The 22,837-nt window shown below is 36.2% G+C and overlaps 1 protein-coding gene across 3 annotated transcripts in view; it reads left to right on the top strand.

Annotated features, from left to right (window-relative positions):
• ZNHIT6 (zinc finger HIT-type containing 6) overlaps window positions 1-22,837 on the top strand; it is a 107,141-nt gene that overhangs the window by 21,434 nt on the left and 62,870 nt on the right. For all 3 annotated transcript variants that reach the window (XR_005788725.1, XM_040470843.1, XM_040470842.1), the window contains exons 6-8: window positions 12,099-12,167; window positions 13,556-13,636; window positions 15,261-15,338. Coding sequence is in view for 2 of the 3 variants with exons in the window: in XM_040470843.1 (XP_040326777.1) it covers window positions 12,099-12,167; window positions 13,556-13,636; window positions 15,261-15,338 (228 nt within the window). In the remaining variant the exon portion in view is untranslated. The remainder of the gene's footprint in view (window positions 1-12,098; window positions 12,168-13,555; window positions 13,637-15,260; window positions 15,339-22,837) is intronic.

Raw genomic sequence — 22,837 nt, 5'->3', positions numbered from 1 at the left:
ATTTAAAATTCCATATATGGAATCCTATAGCTCACCCTCATAATAGTTTAGCTGAATATGAAATATCTTGACATTTTAGTACTTCCATTCAGTTATTCCACTGTCTTCTTGCTTTTTTTGCCACTGTTGAGAGCACTTTTTTATATATTTACCCCCCCCCCCTTCAGTTGACTTTCAGATCTTCGCTTTGGTCTTTGGAGTACTGCAAAATGGGTCTTCATGTGATTTGTTTTTTATTTTTTATATTTTTTTAATGTATATTTGTTTTTTATTTTATTTTGAGAGAGAAATTGCTGGGGACGGGCAGAGAGGGAGAGACAGAATCCCAAGCAAGCTCCACACTGTCAGTCCAGAGCCCAGTGTGGGTGTGATCCTATGACCCTGGGATCATGACCTGAGCCAAAATCAAGAGTCGGACACTTAACCAACTGAGCCACCACCCAGGTGCCCCTCATGGGATGTTTTTTAAGTTTATTTATCTTCTTTGAGATTTGTGCTTTCTGAATATGACAGTTCTGGAAATGCTAAGGTATTATTTTAATTTCTTATTTGTCTTCGCTACATTCAGGGTAGTTTATTCAGGTAGTTTATTCCAAGTCATTCTCCTCAGCTATGTCTAATCTTATTAGCTCATGCATTGAGTGTTTGTTTCAGTTTTATTTTTCATTTCTAGAAGTTCTGTTTCTTTTTGCAGTCTGTCTTGTCTTTTAGATAGAACTGTATTTCTTTCTCATGTTTAAGATCCCCTTTGTTTAATAATTTAGAATATTTATTATCTGTGTAAATAATTCCAGTGTCAGAAGTTCTTGAAAGTCTGTTACTGCTGTCTGCTGTTTCTGCTGACTTTTGATTATGGTGATTGGTTTCCTTGTTGTTTATCTAAAATGTAGCCGTGAACTCAAGTTGAGACAGAAGGTGGTATGGGTTTACTTATGCCAAGATACTCCATGGCACCAATTCAGGACCCTCTTTAATTTCTTCATCTTAAGTTTCCCAGACTGTACTAGTAGGGATAATTTGAACCCCAGCCAGTTTGAGGAAACAATAGTTTTGCATTTTCAATTGAGATCTTTCTATTCCCTCTGCCTTTCTCCCTAGACCCCAAACTAAGGTCAATAAGTTTCCTAGTTGTCTTCCTTTGATAGGTATGCAGGATATTTCTGGTTTACCCTTTCACTGGTTTTATGCTCTGATTCCAGTTTAAGGTCTCTAGCTTATGTGGGCCCAAGATCTTGTCTTCTATCACCCCGTGGCTGTTGACAAACCTGTTACCAGGATTGGCAAAGGCTTTCAAAGCAGATCTAACTTCAGCATTCCACCATAGTCTTTAGTTCCTGCTTCCTTTTGGTTCCTGAAGATATCTCTTACTTGCTGATGAATTCAGTCTGTGTTTTATTTCTCCAGGATTTCTTAACGTATGCTATTGAGGTTTTCAGATTATCTTTTCTAAAATGTCCTAATGGTTTATTTTTTATTTATTTTTTTTTTAATTTTTTTTTCAACGTTTTTATTTATTTATGGGACAGAGAGAGACAGAGCATGAACGGGGGAGGGGCAGAGAGAGAGGGAGACACAGAATCGGAAACAGGCTCCAGGCTCCGAGCCATCAGCCCAGAGCCTGACGCGGGGCTCGAACTCACGGACCGTGAGATCGTGACCTGGCTGAAGTCGGACGCTTAACCGACTGCGCCACCCAGGCGCCCCCCTAATGGTTTAAAATAAGCACTGGCCCCAGTACAAAGGTAAGGTCAGTAGTGGAAAAGAGATGGATCAGGAAGACATAGCAATTCTACTTTTAGAAATTTATCTGTTAGATATAATCATAGAAATGGAAAATGAAATACGTACAAGGATATTCAATGCAGTGTTGGTTGTAATAGCAGAAGAGTAGTATGAATCTAAATAATTCATTAGTGGACTATTTACACAAATTATGGTATGTATTTATAATGGAAAACGAATGAAGCAGGTCTGAATGTACAAATAATGGCATGATTGTCAGAAATACAGAGTAATGTTACAAATTGGTAACAGTGGTTATCTTAAGGGAAGGAAATTGGGTAGAAGGGGACAGGGATGGAAATTTGCTGTTTTGTACCTTTTGAATTTTAGACCATTGGCATGAAATGCTTATTTTGAGAATAAATGAATTTTTTTAAATAGTAATTTTAAAAGGCATTGATAGATGTGGGCAGGACCATTATACATTTTGAGTTGTAAATAGTATCTCTGAAAAGTATTCTGGTACTATCATATAAAAAATACACAGTTTTATCCACAGTTGCCACTCTTTTTCAGTAGCGTTTTAGTGTTTTGCTACAGGAAGCCCTAGATATCAAACCTAGAGATGTATTGGTTGTACCTGGATTAAGTAGCATGTCTCATTTGGTCACATGAGTCCATCATTGAAGTTTTATTTTATTTCTACTTGGGTCTGTGGATTCAGCAGTGAGGTCACGAATGCATTTTGACTTACCAACTGGAAAAAAGAATTGGACTGAGAAGCCCCTTCCCCAAGAGCATTTTTAGGTAAATTCCAGGCTTGGGCTCTTTTGTGTGGACTAACCACCCATTTCCCAGAAAGGGACCCAACTTTTGACCTTCCTTTCTCCCTCAGTTTGTCTACACATTGCCTCTAAGCAACTCAGTCCTACTTACCATTCCTTTACAACTGTCAGTTTACAACTGAATTTTTAAGTCCCTTTTGCCTCAGGGTTCTTTAGTTGTCTATCTGTGGGTATCTCTTGGACTTACGGTATGAAGATAGAATTGTGCCCATTATTTAACAACAGTGTGAATTAATAATTGAGCTCCAATCCTGTTTTAGAAGTCAGCCACTAGATGTCTCTCTTGTAAAGAAATAATCATGTACAGCTGACAAAACTTTTTTTCTTTGGATAACATTACAGCATTCTAATTATATTGCAATAATATACCCATCTACCTCTGTATTAATGTCAGTAGCACTTTTTTCCCTTAAGCAATTATGTGCTGATCCACTTCATAAAGCACAGTATTTTGTTTGCATGATAACCTGTAAGTAGTATATGATTATACTTTACTGCAAACTGACTTTAGAAAAGAGCAAAGGAAAATGAAGTGATGGGTTTAGCAGTTGTGGTCATGGGGGGACAAGTGGATTTTGCAGTGATCTTTGAGGGATTACATAATAGGGACTCAGTACAAACTTATTCATTAATTGAAAATGTTTAGCTCTGTGGTTTCTCTGCCATAGCAGCTTTGGATGTAGTTTGGTTGGAAGAATTTCAGAGCAACAGCAGGGACTTAGGAAACAACAGTGTGAAAGACTAGAAACTTAATGGTTCCCCAAACAGGCATATACTTACTGGGGCCATGTAGACAGTGGTAAGGAAGTTTCTGTGACATAGCATCACAGAAGTTGTACTTTTCTATGATGGCAGTTAAGCAGCATTTATGGAAATAGAAAACAGTCTTGATCACCTTGGGGTCCCCAGAGTGGTTCAGTTAGGGAAGTCCTTCCCTAGTCACCAGGTCTGCTTCTTCATGATGTGCTTCTAACATGTATCCCTTTCTACTTCCTTCAGTACAGTATTTATCAACTATTCTCCCATGCAGGCCCACTTTGTCTCACCCTGGACTATTGGGGAACTTTCCCCACCTCAGTGTCTCCTTACCTCAGTCATTTGATGCACTGATGCCTGATACATCTTTATAAAATGTGTTTTTACTGTGATAGTCACTTGCTCAAAATCAAGGAGGAGTTAAGGATGTCTTGAGGTGAGAATATCAGCTGCAAAAGGATGAAGTAGTAAATTTAAGACAGTGTATGTAGACACTAGGGTGATGTATATCTAGAAACTAGGGTGAGAGGAGAGTTGGTAAGTGATAGGGGATGGACTGGAGAGAGCCCCACTGGGACTGAGCTTTGCAAGACTTTATATGCCAGGTTGGGGAGTTCAGACAGAGTCAAACTTTGAGCAGAACATTTTCCTGTTCATATGAGGGATCCATACTAAATATGGATCAGCCTACTCTGTCCCCACCCTGATTTCCTAATGTATTCAATGGAGTGTACCCAGGCTGGTTACCATGCCTAATCCTAGAATGTTTTCCTCATCCATTATTTTCTAGCCATCTGTGAAAATACACGATAGCTCATCTTCTCCATAATTTCTTTTTTGCCGCAGTTCCTATAGTACATATTCTCTTCACAGCTAATACAAAACACATGCCACATTTAGTGCTAGCGTTCGATTTTTAGTATGCATATATATCTACTCTCCTTTCTGCATTCTAGTGTTTCTTAGTAGGGGCTCTATTGGCATTTTGAACAGGACAGTTTTTTTGTTGTGTGGGACTTTCCTATGCATTACAGGAAGGCTAGCATTTCTGTTCTCTGCCCACCTAAATGCCTAAAGTGCTTCCCAGTCTTGGAACGGTCAGAACTGCCCAGCCATTTTCAAATGTCCCCACCGCCCAGGTTGGTACCACTCCCAGTTGAGAACTGCTTTATTAAGTACTCAAATATTTATCAGTTATTTGAAGCAAAATGTGCTTTTTTATTTCACCTGCTATATCCATTTTCTTAATATACTGTCTACTAAAGCCAGTACCACATACTTAACCTGTTTCCTATTATTATTGTGTAGTGGTGAAACTAATTTTTAAAAGAGCAAAATGTAATATATAACTGGAACTTTTCAAAGTATTTTCATAATGATGTGAGACATATAAAATTATGGTTTTCATTCTCCCCAATTCCAGTAATTTTAATCCATGCTAAGTAACTACACAGATCCTTTGTATTCAGTCTTCCAAAAACACTTATTATGGTACCAATCCTAATAAAATAGATGGATTATTTTTATGAGCAATAGTTATATTTATTCTTGAGACTTTAAAATTGTTCTTGAAATATATTTTAAAAGATTAAATGGCTGTGAGTGAAGGATTATGTAGATATTTTATACATTTGTTTTTTCCTTGAAGAGTTTCAAAATTTGGTAGATTTTCTTCCTGCTTTAAATTAAAATAAGGTTTTATAACTGAGAGTGGAACAAAATATTTTTTTTCCTGAAATTCCTTTAGGTATTATATGCTGCTTCCAAATTTCATAACAGTTGACAGTTTACAGATTAGTCTGTCTCCCTTTTCTACTGCTCACAAATGAAAGATGAAACCTAGAAAGAAGAAGACTTTAATTATTTGTGTCATTTAGGATGCTTTATGTTGCTTGAAATAAAATACCCACTTCAAACTGTTTGAGCTATAAAAAGGTAAATTATTGGCTGTCATAACTCAATATCCATCCAGAGATAGGATGGATTTCAGAGTTCATAGATAAAATGACTCAATTACATCATTAACGGCCCTTTGTTTTTTGCTGATTCTCCATGGTATCTTCAGTGCTCTCAGCTGAATCCTCATGGTCATAGAATGCTCCTGGTAACAGTTTGAGTTGCAGTAAATATCCAGGAGTGCTTCTCTCCCAGCATTACTGAACAGGAAACCTGAAATTCACCACAATTGAGCCACCTAGGTCATCGGCCCAGTCCTGAGTCACTGTGTCAAGGAAGATGTAAGATAGTGGTTTTCTTAAGCTGACTAGTAAGTGCATGCCTCTAGAGGTAAGGAATGGATTCTATTCGTCAAAGTATGGTTATGGATTAGGAAGGAGGGTGATGATAAGAGATTGCCAAGGAGGCAATTAAAATGTTCACTATAACTCCTAAAAATTATTTCAAAATATGAAGGCAAATATTTAAAATAAAACATAACATATATTTGAATTGATGTTACATAAAAATACATAGTTTGTTGTTGAACTTTCATTTCTGGTAAGATCATAAAAGAATAGTCGATTAGAGCATAGACTCTGGAGGTATTGTACTGTCTGGGTTCAAATCCCAGCTCTGCCATTTCCCAGCTGAATAATGATCTTGGAGGAGGGACTTTTCTTTTCTCTACCTTAGAGTTCTCGTGAAATAATGGCGTTCATTCAGAGTTACGAGAATTAAATGAGTTAATACATGTAAAACATCTAGAACAATGTCTGACATATTGAAAGCACTTAATAAAGCGTTACTGAAAGCATTACTGTTATTACTATTACTACTTGGCTAGTGCTATCTGGTAAAAGGATCTGCTGATAGATTTCATAACCTGTGGACTTTACTAATTAGTGGTGTAGCATTCTGAAGATTAGACATGTGGAAATTCTAGCTTTCCTTACTTCCATGGAGGGACTTGTATTTAAAAATCAGAAGTAAAGGGGTGCCTTGAATAGGATTCAAGCACGGAGTCCACTTATCCTTTCCCCGTCCCACCTCTCATTCTTACAGTGTATTGAGTATTCTCTCTCTGTATAGTATACATGAAGAACAAGGTGTTTTCATGTGAAAACTGTACTGTTCTCACAGTGATATGGAAGGAAAACACAGTGCCCAGGATTGGTGGTTGACCTACTGCCCTAAACAGAAGCCTGCCTTGGACTCATCCCAAATGCCTAGTGAGCCCTTAGGAGTGCTCTTTGAATAAATATTGGTTAGCCAGTAAGAGAGGGGGATGAAAATTGGTGACTTTTTTCAAGAACAAAAATAATCAAGCTCATTTAATTTCATATTAGAAATCTTAGTTCTTAGAATTCAGCCTTCTTATATAACTCTTAGCTATAGCATATTTCTCGAGGAGGCTAGGTTTGAAGCTGTCAAAATGATTAGATAAGTAACCCTAGTTCTGGTTGGGTAATAATTTCTGAGATAAAAAAGAAACCTCTTAAAAGAACACTTCCAATAATGAAGATTTTTAGTTTTAAAAAGAATGTTAAAATTAGTCCTTTCTATGATTATTACCATCCTGCACTTTCCAGTGCAAACATTTTTGACTTTGCTGATTGTAAAAAATAGCAAATCATTATGTCAAAGATTTGTTTAATACAGACATATAAAGTAAGAATTAAGTCCTTTCATAATGGCAAGAAATAACTAACCATAGTTAAAAGTTTGGGGCATGTCCTTCATACTTGTAAATACATGTATGAATATATATTTTAAACATAAATGCCATCATTCGACACGTACATTTTTCTACTTCAATGCATAGAGTTCTGCCTCATTTTTTCATTCATTATGTAGATTTAGTATAGTTTAATCAGTTTTTGATGATACCCATTTAGATTTTTTTCTTTCTATTATAAAGAGTGGCACAGTGGACATGAACATATGTCATTACCCATCCAGTTATTTCCTTGGACTAAATTCCTGGAAATAAAACTGTTGAGGCAAAAATATGTGTATTTTTTTCATTAAGAATATTTATTTTTTGTCTTTATGAACTTGAATTGCCAGAAGCTCACACCAGTTTATATTCCTATCACCAATGGAAAGTCTCCATTTCACCATGCTTCCCTAGTATTTCCCCAGTATTTCTGATTTTAACAATGTCTTTGTAAATCTGATAAGTGAAAATATTTCACTTCTATTTGCACTTCTTTGGTTATAAATGAGCTTGAAAATCTTGTTTCAAGAGATCAGTGCCATTTAAAAGGATCGGATATCTGTCTTTGTTTTCTACTCTTCTTCCTTGGAATTATGGTAGCACTCCAAGATGAAAATTAACCATTTTAAGTCATGGAGTTAGAAGAATATGGGTATAGAACTTCCCTCCCCCTGTAAGTTTGTGTTATCATACACATATTACTTTCTTGAAATGGTGGGAGAGAATGATCCTTAATTTTAATAAGCATTAGCTGTTAAGTGCCCTGTATTAACTTGTTAAAACCGAGTATAAAATAACATTTATTTTCCTCTTTTAATACATGTGTTTCTCAATGTTTTTTTTTTTTTATTGCCTCCCAAGGAGCCCTTTTAGACATTTTCCTTCTATTTGCTTCCCCATGATATTTTGATACCACAGATATACTGTGTATATGTTTATGTGTAGTGGCCCTTTGGAGGGCCACAAACCATTGTAATATTTAAGATTATTTTTAACCCTCCCCAAAACAAATTTTTATCCCTTTTGGGGTGATGCTGCTCCTATTAAGAATGCGTGATTGACGGGGTAGGAGAAAAAGCTTTGCTATGCATGAGTAGTTGCTTTTGTTTCATGGGACTCAGATCACTGTTATCTTACTTTGTCTGGTGGTCTATAGGGGAACATTAGGTTTAATAATTGCCATCATTACTTCACCAGTCTGTCATCAAACTCTAAACGTGTGCCATGAGGTGCCGAAATTCCCTAGAATATTCAGGTAAAGTATTTCCATTCTTGAGAACATTGATAATTTTGGCAAGGACACAGTGACATAATTGAAAGCATTTTGTTTAATTTAGGGAACAGTAGTCTTGATATAGTAGGAATAATAGTGTTTATTTTTTTTTAATTTTTTTTAACGTTAATTTATTTTTGAGACAGAGAGAGACAGAGCATGAACGGGGTAGGGGCAGAGAGAGAGGGAGGTATAGAATTGGATGCAGGCTCCAGGCTCTGAGCCATCAGCCCACAGCCCGACACGGGGCTTGAACTCACCGACCGCGAGATCGTGACCTGAGCTGAAGTCAGACGCTCAACCGACTGAGCCACCTAGGCGCCCAATATAATAGTCAGTGTTTAAACCTCTATCTCAGTGGTTCTCATTCAGTGGTGATTTTTGCCTCCCAGAGGACATTTGCAATAATTGAAAACATCTTTGGATGTCACAACTGGAGGAGTGGGTGTTGCTGGGGTAGCATCTCCTTAGTCAAGGCCTAGAATGCTGTTAAACATCCTGCACAGGAAAGTGCCTCCTCTGCCCCCTCTTTGCACTACCCGCCATAACAAAGAATTATCTGGTCCAAAATGTCAGTACTACCTAGGTTAAGAAACACGGTTTTATCCCATGATTCTACTCCTTATTCTGTGTTTTCATAAAATAGTCCAAAATATAAAAATAATTACGGTGGAGGGTGGGGGTATGCATACATAAAGATACTCACTAAAGCATTACTTTTTCCCTTTATAAAATGTGTTCTTTTAGAAAACTTACTAATATAATACAAAAAAACATATAAAATTATCCACAATCCCCCTCAAAAATAATGTTGAGATTTTGATGTATGTGTATTTTTAAAGTGGGACATGTATCACTATGTGTAATTACGAAAAGTGGGAAACAGACTTAATCCTTTGAAGAATTTTGATGGTTACCAGAGGGGAGGTGGTTGGGGGGGAATTGAAATCGATGATAGCGCTTACTATGATGAGCACTGAGTCATGAATAGATTTAGTGAATCACTAAAATTGTACACCTGAAATTAATAGAATGTGTTAACTATACTGGAATTAAAATTAAAAACTTAATTAAAAAAACTTAATTCTTTGAGACTTAGGAAGTGATTTGATTGCCCAGTCAGGACTACATCAGTTTCAAGAACACTGAAGAATTGGCAGCTACTTTAGAGATTAATTAACTCAACCCATTTCAGGAATTCTTATACAATACCCTTCAATCTCTCTTTGTCCATTTGTTCGCTTAAATCTTCTATTCTGAATTACTGTTTGCAAATGCCTTTTAACCCTAGAGTTAAAAAGTACAGTTTTCCAATGAAGCTAACTTAATCCTTTGTACTAGTAGAGGTAAATGATAGACCCATCCCTAGGGATAGTCTTTTATTATTATTATTTTTTTTACCATAATTTAATATGGAAGAACAAATGGTAAAAAATTGGAAGCAGTCATAATGTCTATCAGTAGAGAATGAATAGAGTTTGGCATTTTTCATAAAATGAACTAATCTGCATATATTATAAATAAACCTAAAGCATAATGTAAATGAAAAGCCAGGCATAGGATATTTAGAGTATGGTAAGTTTGAAGTAAATGTTAATATTACACAAAATACTATAGTGTTTATAGGTATAATATGTGTGTGTGTGTGTGTGTGTGTGTGTGTGTGTGTGTGTGTGTGTAGAATATAAAACAACCATGGACGGTAAGAATACACACCCAAACTCAGGATAGTACTTACCTCTGATAATGAATGGGAAGGGAAGGAGATCAAGAAACAGTAGCAAGTTGGATCATCAGCTATATCAATAACCTTTTATTTCTTAAAAGAAAAAAGTATTTCGAATAAATATGGCAGTTTGCAAGTTGGTTAAATCTTGAGTATGGGTACATTGTTCTTTATACTTTCTTTTTCTTTGTTTTTGAAATATTTCAAGATCACATTTTTTAAAAGTAAATGTACTTTTCAAATTTGTTCATGTTTGAACTGAGGCCAAATATAGAATGATTTTTATAGTAATTTAGCAATGTGTATGTAATAAAATAGTAGTGAATGACTTCCTTACAATCAAAACTAGTTAACTATAGCAAAATAATTTCCAAGGGCTTTTCTCCCTTTGTTTTTGGAATGTTAAGTACTTTCTGATGGTATTTAGGGTCTACTGAGTGTTAAGAAAGATAAATGGTTCTTGAAATTACTCAAGCAATGATTGGGGTAACTTAATATGATTTAGAATTCTGCAAGATGACAAGTTCATAATCTTTTTTTCTCCTATAACTTAACATGGAAAAAACAAATATATTTAGAAAGAAACCATATTATACATCAGGATTAAAAAGTCAATTTCTTACAAGGAAATGTGGAATCTCTGAGTCTCCCTTTTTTTTTTTAATGTTTATTTTGAAAGAGAGTGCACACAAGCAGGAGAGGGGCAGAGAGAGAGGGGGGTGGGGAGAGAGAGAGAATTCCAAGTAGGCTCTGCACTGTCAACGCAGAGCCCAGTGCAGGGGCTCAGTCTTAGAAACAGTGAGATCCTGACCTGAGCTGAAATTAAGAGTCACTTGCTCATCTGACTGAGCCACCCAGGTATCACCTCTGAGTTTCTTGATGGTGATATGATGCTCTGCCTCTTTCATAGATAACGAACATTGCAGGGGTGTTTTCTTTTAGAAGAATTGTTTATTTAAAACCATTAACTTACATTTGCATTCAGATTTTTTTAAGGTTTCTTCCTCTGAGATTTTAGATATCTGGTCTTTAAATTAGTGAAGGGTGTTTATGCCTTTGTTCTATCAAAAAAGCACATACTAACATGACTTTCTTATATGGTAAGTGGCACTCTCAACGTAAGCATAAGCAAGCATATTTTTTCTAGCTAATGCCAAAAACTGTCTTGTTACTAAAGAAAACTTCCATAAGCAGATCTGTGATAACTTACCCTAATAGAAGGATTTTTACTTGATTTTATGGTTATTGTCTTCTGACAGAAATTTGACTAAATCATATGAATGTTTGGTGGGAGATATTTTACTAGACTGTGTTAAAATAAAACTATTTGAGATTTTGGAGCCAGGCTGCTAAAGGATAGATTTATAAGTGAAGCTGGCCATTTTGCTTGACAATGGGTTGTTAGAAATTTCTCCTAAATAATGAAAACATGTAAAAGCCATCATACAGTGAAAACATTTAAATTTCTGTATTGGATTCAGTATTTCTAACATTAGGTATATAGTGTCACCAAACTTAGATATGTTAAATAGAACATGGTCATTCCAAAATTAGACATTTAGTGAATTATTACTGTTGATCATGTATCAAACCAAAGTTTCGACCTGGAAGCAAAGGGACTCTAGCTCAGAGTGCATTCTGCTTAGCAACCAACTTGTCTACTGTTTTGCTACTGAATGCACGTACTCATGGCTAAGAAGTATCTGCAGCCAGCTGGTCGCAACTGGACAACACTTGATTCACCTAATTTCCAGACTAGTCAGGCAAAGACATCAGCTCATTATTTTTGGTCATGAGCAAATTTATTTGTAAACTTCAAGTAGTAGCACACTGATCTCAAAAGCCCCTGAACTGTGACAAATTGCCTTCTAATTCAGGAATATAAAGTCCTTGTAATTCAGAACTGCTGCACTTAATTTTGCTTTCCTTTTAAAAATCCTTGCAAGTATATTGTTTAAAAAACATAGTCTCTGAAATCCTAGAAGAAATAGTAGAAAAGATACGTTAAATTCTAGGAATACTTTTCAAATTATTATCTGAAAATGAAAGCTCAGGAGGTTTGATTTGTGCGCACACTTTTATTATCTACCTTGATCCTCATATGATTCTTTTTTCATTTAGAAAACAGCAGTTTTGTTGGCATGTGAAGCTCCAATTTCCTCAGAGTCAAGCTGTGTACATAGAAAAAAGGTACAGTACTACCAATGTTTATTAAGAACTCCTTTGTTTTTATTGTGTTTTTGTATTTAAAATAAACTGTTAACTTAAATGTGATATCAGTAAATGTATGTCAGTAGTAGAATGGATAACTCGGTTGTTGGTATCTTGATTCAGTGAAATGCTCAATACTATTGAAAAATGAATCAACTACAGCTACATCAACATGGTTGAATCTTAGAAATAATGTTGAATGAGAAGAGCAAATGAAGGAAGAATGCATAGAGTGTGATTCTACGTCTAAATATAAAACAGTGTAGTCTTTAGAACTATCTGCAGAGCTGGTAAAACTCTAAGGGAAATCATGATGGTGTTTCCTTCAGCAGGGGGAGCAGACATAAGGAGAAAACTGCAAGGAGACACAAGAGGGCTAAAAACTTTCAATTTCTTAAGTTGAGTGGTTGTAGAACAAATGAAAAATGACCCAGAATTCTACTATGCAAAGATTACTGCTATTAACATTGTGGTATAGCCCTCAAAATATGTATACTCAAAATTGGAATTAATTTGCATAAACAACTTTTTTCCTACTTTTTTCATATTTGCATATTTTTAAGTGTCATTTAAAAACTTTAATGACTGTGTACTATTTGGTTCCTTCGGAAAATTTTCCAGTTCCTTTTTAAGTAATATACTGAGCATATATCCACATTTTGCATTAAGTGTCCTCTCTTTGCAACTGTGCTATGAATTTTAGTGAAGAACTTCCTTATTTGAAGTTGTATGCCAGACTAAAGTCAGGGAAAGGACTTCAATTTTTTAGATAGGGGTATGTAGCACATTGGTATATATGAAAATGTATAAATGAGGAAAGCTACACATTCAGTGTCTTAATTTTGTTTCTGTAGCTTTATAGTTCAAAACAGTGTGCATACTTACAGGAAAGTTGAAAAACTTGAAATATGTTATTTCCAGGGACAGTAGTATCAATTTTTACCCTGGTCTTATTATTTAGAAAGAATAAATTTGAACATGCACTGAAATTAGCATCATCTGAAACCTTTTTTCAGGTTTTTAATTTCTGTAGCTTTCAAATATATTTCATCCTGAATTCATTCTTCCCATCTTTGAGCACAGGTGTGTGTTAAAAGAGGCTTCATGTTTTTATAATTGATTTATAGGGAGCTTCTCAAAATATTGCTTTTTAGGACTTTGTTAAGTGTGTCCAAGAAGCCTTTTTGAGCTTTTTTCCTAAGTAATTTTTGTTTAAAAGGATGTTATATTTTGCCAAGAGTAAAATAAAAGGTCTGTGTTCAGTTATTTAAACAAAAAAGCCACAAGATTTAGTAATTCTAAGTTAACACCTTTAGTAGAAACTTATAAATAATAAGTTTTGTTTTTGTTTTTTTGTTGTTGGGAAGAGTACCAGATGATAAAACTATTAATGAAATCCTAAAACCTTACATTGATCCTGAAAAGGCTGATCCTGTAATTCGTCAAAGGTATGTTTCAAAAATCTTGTAATTTTCTGAAATTACTAAAAATATTGAGGTATTGGTTATGTGAATATTATGTAAAGCCATGACACTATTAGACTGTGATATGCCAGTGCAGTTTACTTTCTGTGTCATTTCCTTGGTATTTATTCAAGGCTTTTTCAGTCACAGATGATGCTTTTGGATAGTAACAAAAACAGTTCTCAACACTTAGTATTCACTGTTTTCTAGATACTCGTTGAAGCAGATAATAAAAAATGTATGAATTAATTTAATCCTCACAATAACCCTTGAAGGTAGATTACTGCTAATATGTCCATTTTACAGATGGGGAACCTTAAAGTGCTTAAGTGACTTCATACTGCAAATAAGCAGGGAAGCTGGGATTTAAACCCAGCCAGTGTGGAATCAGAGTCTGCACTCTTAACCCTTAAATCAAACTTCTTTAAAATTGAGTCAAAAACTCTGAAATTAAGAGTTTCCAAGTAACCCTTATAAAAGACAGGAAAATTCTGTTTCAGCCAGGTCTTCATAAAACTAATTAAGATACACTCTGCCTCATCTCCAGAAGTGTAGCGTGGACACAAATGGGCTAGAATAGCTAGCTCAGCTCTGTCCCTTTTCAGCTGTGTGATCAGGAATAAGTTACCTAAGTTCCAGACCTTAATTTTCTCTACTAGATAAGGTTATTTGAAGCTTAAAAAAAAAAAAAAAAAAAAAGGCATATGTATATAGTTACTATACAGGGTCTAACACACAGTAGGCAGCACTCAAAATAGGAAACTCTTATTAGAATGTGGATTAGTTTTCCTGAGCAGGAACCCAGTTGACTTTCTTTTCTCTGGATGATACCTGCTTATTTTGGTTCCAGAGTAACCTAGTGTTTAAATTTTAAACTGAGTGGATTCTAAAATGTCTGACCCAATTCTAATTAAATCTCATGTTCTAGTGCCAATGAAAGGTTGTACCCAGACTGAACCAGAATCATGTCCCATATCAAGCAGTGTCTTTGGAATATGTATAATAGTTGTATTTCTTTCCTTCTTATTATTGATAATCCAGTTGTCGTCATTGGTCATATGTTTGGCAGTAAGACAAAGTACCTGTCACTAAATTGGGTACATTTTTAAAAAAATAAATAAAATAGCAAGATTAACTTAATTTACTGAAATAGATATTTTTTTTTGAAATTAACATATTGTACAGAGAGAAGAAAGGTAATTTTTTTTTTTTTTAATTTTTTTTTTCAACGTTTATTTATTTTTGGGACAGAGAGAGACAGAGCATGAACGGGGGAGGGGCAGAGAGAGAGGGAGACACAGAATCGGAAACAGGCTCCAGGCTCTGAGCCATCAGGCCAGAGCCCGACGCGGGGCTCGAACTCGCGGACCGCGAGATCGTGACCTGGCTGAAGTCGGCCGCTTAACCGACTGCGCCACCCAGGCGCCCCGAAAGGTAATATTTTAAAATTCAGATCCTTGGCTAGAAAATATCTTTAACCCCTTTTCTGTGCTTCGCTAGTTGAATTTTAAGTATTGTTAGCTACTCATAAATGTTTAATCTGTAGATACTGTCTTGAAACATATTAAAAATCAGTTTTGCTTCCTTCAATATGACATTTTTATTTCAGGTTGAAAGCCTACATTCGCTCTCAGACTGGGGTCCAAATTTTAATGAAGGTTGAATATATGCAGCAAAATTTAGTAAGGTAAAATTATTTCCCTCCGCATTTCTTTAAATATTTTCAAATTCTAAAATGTAATTAAGTAGCTTGATTAGCTCAAGTAGCTAGTTATTATACCAGTATGACTTTCAAATTAAAATTTAAAAATAATCAGACTTACAGGATAAATTCAGTTGAAAATTACTTTGGTTAAGGGTACCTGGGTGACTCATTCAGTTAAGCGTCCACCTTTGGCTCAGGTCATGATCTCATGGTTCATGGGTTCGAGCCCTGCGTTGAACTCTGTCCTGACAGCTCAGAGCGTGGAGCCTATTTTGGATTTTGTGTCTCCCTCTCTCCCTGCCCCTCCCCGACTCAGGCCCTCTCTCTCTCTTTTTCCCTCAAAAATAAACATTAAAAACAATTATTTTGGTTAAAATATTTTAAAATAGCATTATGTACAATTAAGAAATTCTTAAATCCCATTTTAACTTATTTCAAGAAGTATTCTCTACAACAGTTCTAGTGTTCAAGTTTTTGCCTTTGGGAATACAAACATTTATGTGATCAACTGAGCATTGCATGTATTGCAATGGAAAAAACACTGCAGAGAAATGTAAGGAGAGCTGGGTTCTAACAAACTGTATTATTTGAGGAAGTTTTTTTTGTTTTTGTTTTTTGGGTTTTTTGTTTTTTGTTTTTTGGTTTTTGTTTTATTTTGGGTTTTTTTTTTTTTTTTTAGAGTTTATTTTGAGAGGAAAAAAAAGAGAATGAGAGCAAACAGGGGAGGGGCAGAGAGAAAATCCCAAGCGGTCTCCGCGCCATCAGCGTTCAGTCCTACATGGAGCTGGATCTCATGAAACTATGAGATCATGACCTGAGCCAAGAGTCGGTCAGCTGCTTAACTGACTGAGCTACCCAGGTGTGTCTTCCCTAGACTTGTTCATGTAGTATGTTTACATGCAGTTCATGTTTTACTCCCTTCCTTCCCCCTAAAGATTTAAGGTCTCAGATGAGGAAAGGATGGAAAGTTTTGTGGGTTTTGCAGAGATAGCTATCTAGGGTTACAACATCCATGTTAACCAAAATCAGTATTTTTGAAATTGGTAATCAAACGCTTATGTAATTAGTCAGAAATACTGATGTAAAAGGTGCGTTCTTTCAGTTTTGCTTAGCAAAGTTTTAAAGTCAGTTTCATACAAATTCATGTTTAAACAAAACCATTTACATTGTTCCCTTGGAATTTACCTCTAGTCAATCATTAAATATTTTTTCCTTCTTTTATTGTCTCTTACCTCATTCAGATTCAGTCCCTTTCTTAACATTTACCATATTTTTCTTACTTAATTCATGTAAATGTTACTCCTATTTCATACCTTGGTGCATTCTTATTGAGTATACTATGGCTTCAGTCTCATAAGCCTGTTAAGAAAACACCTCTGAGGGTTTTTATGAAAAATGAAATCACTTTTTGGATAGTTGTCTCATCTCATCTTCTCTAGGCTGTGGAACTAATATATACTCTCCCAACTCTCCTGACAACCTGGTGACGTGTCCAACATTCTAACACTTCTGCAGCACTCTGAGCATTTGCCACCTCCTTGTCATAGACTGCCAGTGTGGGGATAACATGTAAATGGCTCCAGAAGGATTGTAGAAGGGAGACAGTAGTAGTGCTATCCATCAAAATGATTGCCTCATCATTTTTTTTGTTGTACTTATCTGACCTTGAATAATTATAAATAGTAGCCATTGGCTACTATTTTAATGGCTACATGAATGGAATTGTTCGTTTTCTTAGTTAATAAGCATGCATCAACTTGACTATGGTCACCTTATTTACCTAATCTGTTAGGCAAATAATTAAATTTCTTTACCAAAGCTAAGGAAAACAACCCAAATCATTTTGGTACAACTGCTAAGAACAAAAGGTTTGGGGTTCTCTTTTTCTTTTGTTTTAGTTTATTAATGGTTTTTGTTCTGTTTCTTTGTTGTTTTCCTCCATTACCTGAAAGAGAAGGTTTGCTATATTTCCTTTTAAGTCAAGGCAAACTGGGGAGTGGCCAGTGAAGAAATGTGCCAGCTCACTAAGCCAGTCAAACTTGACTCTTGGGCATAGTATCTTCTTCCTCCAAAATTCAAGGAAGCCAAGATTGTATGTGTTAAAAGGTAGAATACTGAGCATTTTAAAGTTTATAATACAGGGCAGACTGCTTGGGTCTAGATAGCATTCATTTTTAACTTGAAAATGTGTAACTCTAAATGCTTGAAGAGGCAAGGAGGATGGAGATCTCCAGATGGAGATCTCAGCATATCCTAGTAGACCAGGCTCTTCCAGGAGAGTGGCAGAAATGCCTATAGCATGACATGATCCAGAGGGAAGCAGTTGGGGAAACCATTACATGCAGTTGTATTAGAAAGAAATCAGGATGCACAAGAGAACCAGAGCACGGGGAAATGCCAGTCGGATTGCTAAGGTTTATTTTAACAAAGAGGGTAAACCTGAACCCAAAGAAACATCAAAGAAGTACACTGAATTGAAGGTCAGATGACCTAAATTCTAGACACTCAATTTCTTTGTGCTTCATTTTCAAGGTCCTTTATTGTCTCTTATTTTATACCTTCTTTAGGAACCCAGGGAGGACCAAAGTTGGGCCTTGGGTTAACCTTAGTCCCCAAAGGGACTATCATTCCTTTGATACCTTAATAAAGTAAAAGTTGAGTGTTAACTTCAAGGAATACCTAGAATTAGCTATTTTGATATTAAACCTGAGCTAATCTGAATAACATGATAAGTATTTTTACTTTATCTTATCTATATAGAAAACTTACCATTCAGATTTCCCCATTTGAGTTGTTTATTTGAACTCAGTGATCTATAAAAGCATCAAAGGATGGGAAGGTTATGGATTTAAAAATTGCCACTTTAGGGGTGCCTAGGTGCCTCAGTTGGTTAGGCGTCTGACTTCAGCTCTGGTCATGATCTCACAGTTCGTGAGTTCAAGCCCCACGTCAGGCTCTGTGCTGACAGCCTGGAGCCTGCTTTGGATTCTGTGTCTCCCTTTCTCTCTGCCCCTCCCCCACTCATGCTCTTTCTGTCTCAAAAATAAACGTTTTTAAAAATTTATAAAAAATAAAATAAAAATTGCTACTTTATTTCACTTTGAAAAGTGATGGCATTATTTTATGGCAATCATAATCTCAAACTCCAGTGAAGGAGTTTTTATCCTAAGTTGGGATAAGGTACACCATATATTTCTGATTAAGTCAGCTTCATGATATAGTTATCCTAATTTCTATAAAACTTCCCAGTTTTCAAGTATTTTCTAATCGTGAGTAATGAAATTAGATGCTATGAGGATACATTTAGAAATAGATTTTCATTTGATTTTTTTTTTTTTTAAATTTTTTTTCAACGTTTATTTATTTTTGGGACAGAGAGAGACAGAGCATGAACGGGGGAGGGGCAGAGAGAGAGGGAGACACAGAATCGGAAACAGGCTCCAGGCTCTGAGCCATCAGCCCAGAGCCCGACGCGGGGCTCGAACTCACGGACCGCGAGATCGTGACCTGGCTGAAGTCGGACGCTTAACCGACTGCGCCACCCAGGCGCCCCTCATTTGATTTTTTAAAAATTTGCTTATTTATTTTGAGAGGGACAGAGACAGTGCAAGTGAGTGAGGGGCAGAGAGAGAGGGGGGGAGAGAGAATCCAAAGTAGGCTCCACACTGAATGCAAAGCCTGACATGGGGCTCGAACTCACAAAACTGAGATCATGACCTGAGCTAAAACCAAGAGTTGGATGCTTAACCAACTGAGCCACCCAGGCACCCCTCATTTGATTTTTTTTATATTAAATATAATGTATTGTCAAATTGGTTTCCATACAACACCCAGTGTTCATCCCAACAGGCGCCCTCCTCAGTGCCCATCACCCACTTTCCCCTCTCCCCCACTCCCCGTCAACCCTCAGTTTGTCTCAGTATTTAAGAGTCTCTTATGGTTTGCCTCCCTCCCTCTCTGTAACTTTTTTTTTCCCCTTCCCCTCCCCCACGATCTTCTGTTACGTTTCTCAGGATCCACCTATGAGTGAAAACATATGGTTTCTGTCTTTCTCTGCCTGACTTATTTCACTTAGCATAATACCCTCCAGTTCTATCCACGTTGCTGCAAATGGCCAGATTTCCTTCTTTCTCATTGCCAAGTAGTATTCCATTGTATGTATAAACCACATCTTTATCCGTTCGTCAGTTGATGGACATTTAGTCATTTGATATTTTTAACTAAAGATATTTAGGGGTGCTTGGGTGGCTCAGTCGGTTGAGCATCCAACTCTTAATTTGGCTCAGGTTGTGATCTCAGGGTCATGGAATCAAGCCCCACATCAGGCTCAGCACTGAGTGTGAAGCCTGCTTCTCTCTCGGGGTGCCTGGGTGGCTCAGTTGGTTAAGCGTCTGACTCTTGATATTGGCTCAGGTCCTGATGTCATGGTCGTGAGATTGAGCCCTGCATTGGTCTCTGCACATGGAGCTCTCTCCCTCTCTTTCTGCCCCTTCCCTGCTCATGCTCTCTGTCTCTCTCTTTCTCAAAATAAACATTAACAAAAAGATTTCTCTTTCCCTCTGCCCTTCTCCCCTGCTCCCTCACTCTGTCTCAAATTTAAAAAAAAAAAAAATGTAACCACAGTATTTTTCAGATAATGCAGTCATTGATAGGCTGTACACTTAGATGTATAATTATACTTCTATCATTAAAGGAAAGTACATTCAGAGAACATCTAAGTAAGATTATTATAGGTTTTTTAAATGTTAAACTTCTGATATAAGATAAGCATGCTAAAATAGGATTTTATTATTTCCTAAAAAGTACTTACAAGGCAGAAGCATGTAGTTTCCTTGTGGCTGTTGATTTTAAATGTATCCTACGATTTACAGCATTCCAGTGACTCCAGAGTAAAGTCTTTTTAACCAAATACTTGATGTTGCCAGTTTCCACTGGTTGTGTTTTACATTCTTGGAGGGTTTATAACAGTTGTCTCATGATATATATACCTGATGAGCTAGAGCAGTCTTAAACGTTTCCCAGTTTTTAGCATTGCCATACATGACTTTTATTTTTAGATTTAGGGGATTATAGAATGCAAGTCTAACCCTAAGGAATTTGCTGCTGATGTATTTGAGAGTTTTCTTTCCAGAATACACAAGGTTTGGATTTGTGTTTTCTTATAAAAGCTAACGTGGCTTCTTAAGTAAATTCATGTATTCATTCTCTTGCAAACACTTTGTGATACTCACTGTGGTCCAGGTATCATTCTAGACATTGGGGTGATGGCAGTAAGGAGAACCGTTCCTGTCCCTGGGAGCTTACATTCCCAGTGGAAGAGAATTCATGTAAGGTGCTTGTGTTATTAGCAAGGCCTCTTTTTCTCCTCTTAACCAGCCCAGAAAGTAAATGAGTGGTTTTGAAATAGAAAAGCCTATGTTGGTAATGCCAGGTACTTTCAGGGGCAGCCATTGTATTGCTGCTCACTTATGCTATTATGGACTGAAGAATTTTGAATACTCCAAAGTGTGATACTGTTCATTCAGTTGTAATTTTCCAAATCTATTTTTTGTATTTTACTTATTAATCGAACCATTTTTCCATAAAGAAGTTCAGCTACACTTTCTTTATGTTTACTTTGTGCTTTGATGTTTATATAAGGTTCTAGTTTTGATAAAGGTGTGGTTTAAGCTGTTATGGGATAATTCTTTCCAAATTTACTCAGAAACCATTAATTAAGCACATTTAATCTTCTAGGCATATAAATAAAACTTGAGGTTGATACAAGAATGAATTGGGTACAGTTCTACAGTAGTGGGGGAACACAAACACGAAGCAAAGGTGACTGACTGAGGTTCCTGGCATGGATCTGTTTCTGGAGGGATGGAGGTATAGGGCCTGGAGAGGCTTAGGGCACATTGAGTTTTAAGTAGAAGTGGCATTGTTTTTTGGAACATTATTTGCAAAAAGAATGGTCATTTTATACTGTTCATTTGTTCTTAGTATCTATTCATAGTAAGATTATACATATTCCAGTAAGAAATAGTAATACTATCCTTTCAGAATACATAATCTGTGGAGAAGTAGACCTGATTTTACTTTAAGACGTTCCAGACTAGACTGTAAACCAAAAGTCTCACCATTGCAAACACTTAAGTTTATTAGAACACTGCTTCTCAAACCTAGCCCAAATTAAGAGATGTTCCAAAATAACGTTTTTGTTTTTATCCAAAAACCTACATCAAAGTAGATATTCTGTAAAGTCGAAATAATGTTATAAATTTGGTACAAACCTTAGAAAGTTCCTAAGCCACTTTTCCCACCTGAAAGTGGGGATCAAGGCAGAAATGATATTGCATCGTTGTGAAGATTACTTTGAGATGTTAGCTGCTTAGCACAGCACCTGGCACATAGCCAATCATTCTCAGTAAATACGTATTATTCAGGTATTAGGAGTTGCAGCATTCAGGTCAACATCTTTTAGAATTGACTCAATATAAGAGTTTTTATTATTGTTTTAATCCTAGAGATTACTTCCTTAGAAAAAGGAGGAAATCTGTTTAAAACAAAAAGTTCTATGTAGCTAGCAGTTGACTATATGTTATACAGTACTTTTATTTTTAAAATAATGGCTTGTTTCAGCCATTTGGTATTTCTTATACTTGTGGGAAGTAGCCTAAGTTCAATATTAGCTATACTCCCAACAGGCCACTCACCATTAGCCACATGGGGGCAGATACCTAATCATGCTAGTTTATATTTCTTTTAACATAAATTGGATATTGAAAGAATATGAGGTTTGAGGAACTTGTGTACTTATGGTGTTACCAACTGTTATTTCTGTACAGTCACTCCCACATCTAGATACATTTTCAACCTTTCTCCCAAACTCCAAATCCTGGTTTATATCTATCTTCACCTACATATCTCATTACATCTTAAACTGTTTAGACCTCATCACACCACATCTGTTTTTTCTGTGTGTGTGTGTGTGTGTGTGTGTGTGTGTGTGTGTGTGTGTGAGAAATATATATTAAATGGGTTATGTTCCTGGCATCTGGTAAGCAGTCAGCAAATGTTGATACTTACTCTGTGTTACTGGCACTGTCACTCTTGCAGTATATGAGACATAAGACCTTAGAGCCATCTTTTACTTTTTCCTTGCCACCCTGTTTTACATGGTTGCCTCCATAACGAGTCTTCTCTGTGTTCTCTCTTCTCCATTTTTCTGGGTTGACTGTATCCGTATCTGCAGCGGAGCCTATCCTTTCCCACCAACTAGATGTGATTTCCTTATCCTTTAAGCCTCAAAAAATATGTTGTGCTTCTCATAGTTTCCTGCAATCATGTTTTATTTTTTTCCCAATACAGTTTATCCTATTCAATGATACATTCTTTTGAAGACAATGACTATATTAGGCATCTTCCTGTTCACATTTCCTGCAGTGCTGAGTCAGTGACTTTCTATAGTATGAATTCAGTGTAAATTTTCTTAATAAGTA

The sequence above is a fragment of the Herpailurus yagouaroundi genome, unplaced genomic scaffold (assembly GCF_014898765.1).
Source record: "Herpailurus yagouaroundi ecotype Mexico unplaced genomic scaffold, PumYag 77, whole genome shotgun sequence".
Taxonomy (NCBI): Eukaryota; Metazoa; Chordata; class Mammalia; order Carnivora; family Felidae; genus Herpailurus; species Herpailurus yagouaroundi.
Note: the sequence above shows the minus strand (reverse complement) of the source record. Positions and strands in the feature narration are given on the sequence as shown.